Source organism: Sphaeroforma arctica (genome assembly GCF_001186125.1).
Source record: "Sphaeroforma arctica JP610 unplaced genomic scaffold supercont1.2050, whole genome shotgun sequence".
NCBI lineage: Eukaryota > Ichthyosporea > Ichthyophonida > Sphaeroforma > Sphaeroforma arctica.
In genome coordinates, this window is record NW_014038508.1 from 1 (window position 1) to 2,721 (window position 2,721).

The 2,721-nt window shown below is 42.9% G+C and overlaps 1 protein-coding gene across 1 annotated transcript; it reads left to right on the forward strand.

Annotated features, from left to right (window-relative positions):
* Positions 1–167: 167 nt before the first annotated feature.
* SARC_12069 (hypothetical protein) lies at positions 168–1,228 on the forward strand (the record flags this gene model as incomplete). The annotated part of the gene is made up of 2 exons (XM_014293830.1): positions 168–260; positions 1,119–1,228. Coding segments are annotated over exons 1-2 (184 nt in total), but the record flags the coding sequence as incomplete, so codon positions are not given.
* Between the last annotated feature and the right edge of the window lie 1,493 nt (positions 1,229–2,721).

Here is a 2,721-nt window from a genome sequence, read left to right on the forward strand (position 1 = left end):
CGCACGCTCTGGTTAGTGTACTATGTGACTTCATATACACTGCTATGCATGCACTAATCCCTTACCCATACACTTGCTTACCCGCGCACTCTGCTTAGTGTGCTGTGTGACTTGCCTGTAGCTGCGGGGGATGTGGTTGAGTCTGAACTGCCCATATCTCTGCGGCAGTCGCTATTGTACCAGACTATGTACGATGACAGGGCCGCTAACTTGTGCCGAACTTTACTTCGCACCGTGTGCACCGGACAGTCTCAGCTAAGGTGAGTGGCCGTCTGTAGGGGCGTTGTTGTGAATGTATAAGGATCCATGTTAGTTTTTAAGTGTATGTCAGTATGTATGGTAGTTTTGAGTATATGTCAGTATTGGGTGCAAAACCACGTACTCGCGAGCAAACACGAACGCACGGCGAAAGGCAAGGGGTCACTTACATGGAACAGCAATCACACACACAACTACAACTTGCACCACACAATGTATGATAATTTTTAAGTGTATGTCAGTATGTGTGGTAGTTTTAAGTATATGTCAGTATGGATGGTAGTTCTAAGTATATGTTAGTATGTACTGTAGTTTTGAGTATATGTCAGTATGTATGGTAGTTTTCAGTATATGTCAGTATGTATGGTAGTTTAATGTGTATGTCAGTATGTATGGTAGTTTTAAGTATATGTCAGTATGTATAGTAATTTTAAGTATATGTCAGTATGTATTGTAGTTTCAAGTATATATCCAGTATGTATTGTAGTGTTTATTTATCTGTCAGTATGTATGGTAATTTTAATTATATTTCAGTATGTGTGGTAGTTTTGAGCGTATGTCAGTATATGTCTGGCAGTTGCTAGTATATGTCACTAGAGATGGGGTTGTATACTATTAAGCCATACACATATATAGAGTGTCCTTTGCTCTTGCATGCATGTCCCATCTCTCGCCCATATCTCACACACACCTTTAAAACCCTGAAACCCCTAAACACCCTAAAAACCACATTTACACCAAAAACCCTAAATCGCTAATCTAAAAACCCCTCTATCCACATTTTCCTTGCATGGCACACGTGTACACTCTTGTTTATTAATCATCTGACCTCCGTGGCTACTGATCGCGTCTGTTGGCAGAGCTCTCTACACTCTGCGGAGGTTAGAAGAGGCTGTGGAGTTGGAGAGGTTGATAGTGCGCACCTTCAAACTGCTCAATCTGCTGCTGCAAGCCGCACTCAGTGCCTCAGGTGCGTATGGCCCAACTGTGTGATGAGTGTTATGTGTTAATGTGTATAGTAACTGTGTGATGAGTGTTATGTGTTCATGTGTATAGTAATTGTGACATGAGCGTTATGTGTTCATGTGTATAGTAGCTGTGTGATGAGTGTCATGTGTTTTATGTGTATAGTAACTGTGTGATGAGTGTCATGTGTTTATGTGTATAGTAATTGTGTGATGAGTGTCATGTGTTCATGTGTATAGTAACTGTGTGATGAGTGTCATGTGTTCATGTGTATAGTAACTGTGTGATGAGTGTCATGTGTTCATGTGTATAGTAACTGTGTGATGAGTGTCATGTGTTCATGTGTATAGTAACTGTGTGATGAGTGTCATGTGTTCATGCGTATAGTAACTGTGTGATGAGTGTCATGTGCTCATGTGTATAGTAACTGTATGACTCATATACTTTCGCTCTTTACACGCACAAGCCTGTCACACACACACACACACATATCTTTAAACACACACGCACACAGATGGCAATACACCGCTGCCTCCGATGGTGACGGTGATGTTGAGGGATGGGGGCGTGTGTGGTCATGACAGTGGGGCGGATGTCCCTCTGGTTAAGGCTATAGCTGAGTACATTGACCATCGCTCAGAGAGCACTGAATTGGGCAAGATGCCTGTCCTGGCTGTGGATTTGCTGTCCAAATTGTGTGACCTGGGTGCAGTAAAGGGGGCGCCGAGGTAAGTTTGTGCGCACATCAGTAGGTATATGTCTTTATGTGTGAGCACATCAGTGGGTATATGTCTTTGTGTGTGAGCACATCAGTAGGTATATGTCTTTGTGTGAGAGCACATCAGTAGGTATATGTCTTTGTGTGAGAGCACATCAGTAGGTATATGTGTCTGTGGGTGGTTGCATTTGTAGGTATATGTCTCTGGGTATATATGCACTGCGAGAATATGTATGTATGTGTTGTCGTAGTCGCCCGTGTGTGTGGGTATGGGCAGATTAAACCTTGACATTGACGTTGTGGTGGTGGGCTGTTGCAGCGTAGACTGCTCACGGTGTGAGTGACGAGTGAGCAAGCTATCTGTCGCAGTCCCATTTGTATCCCCATGTGCATGTGTTTGTAAGTTAGTACTGACTGTTGCATTGGGTGTGTGTGCATGTGTTTGTAAGTCAGTACCGGTTGTTTCATTGGGTGTGTGTGCCTGTGTTTGTAAGTTAGTACTGATTGTTTCATTGGGTGTGTGTGCCTGTGTTTGTAAGTATGTACTGATTGTTGCATTGGGTGTGTGTGCATGTGTTTGTAAGTAAGTACTGACTGTTGCATTGGGTGTGTGTGCATGTGTTTGTAAGTCAGTACTGATTGTTTCATTGGGTGTGTGTGCCTGGTTTGTAAGTTAGTACTGATTGCTGCATTGGGTGTGTGTGCATGTGTTTGTAAGTCAGTACTGGTTGTTTCATTGGGTGTGTGTGCATGTGTTTGTAAGTTAGTACTGATTGTTT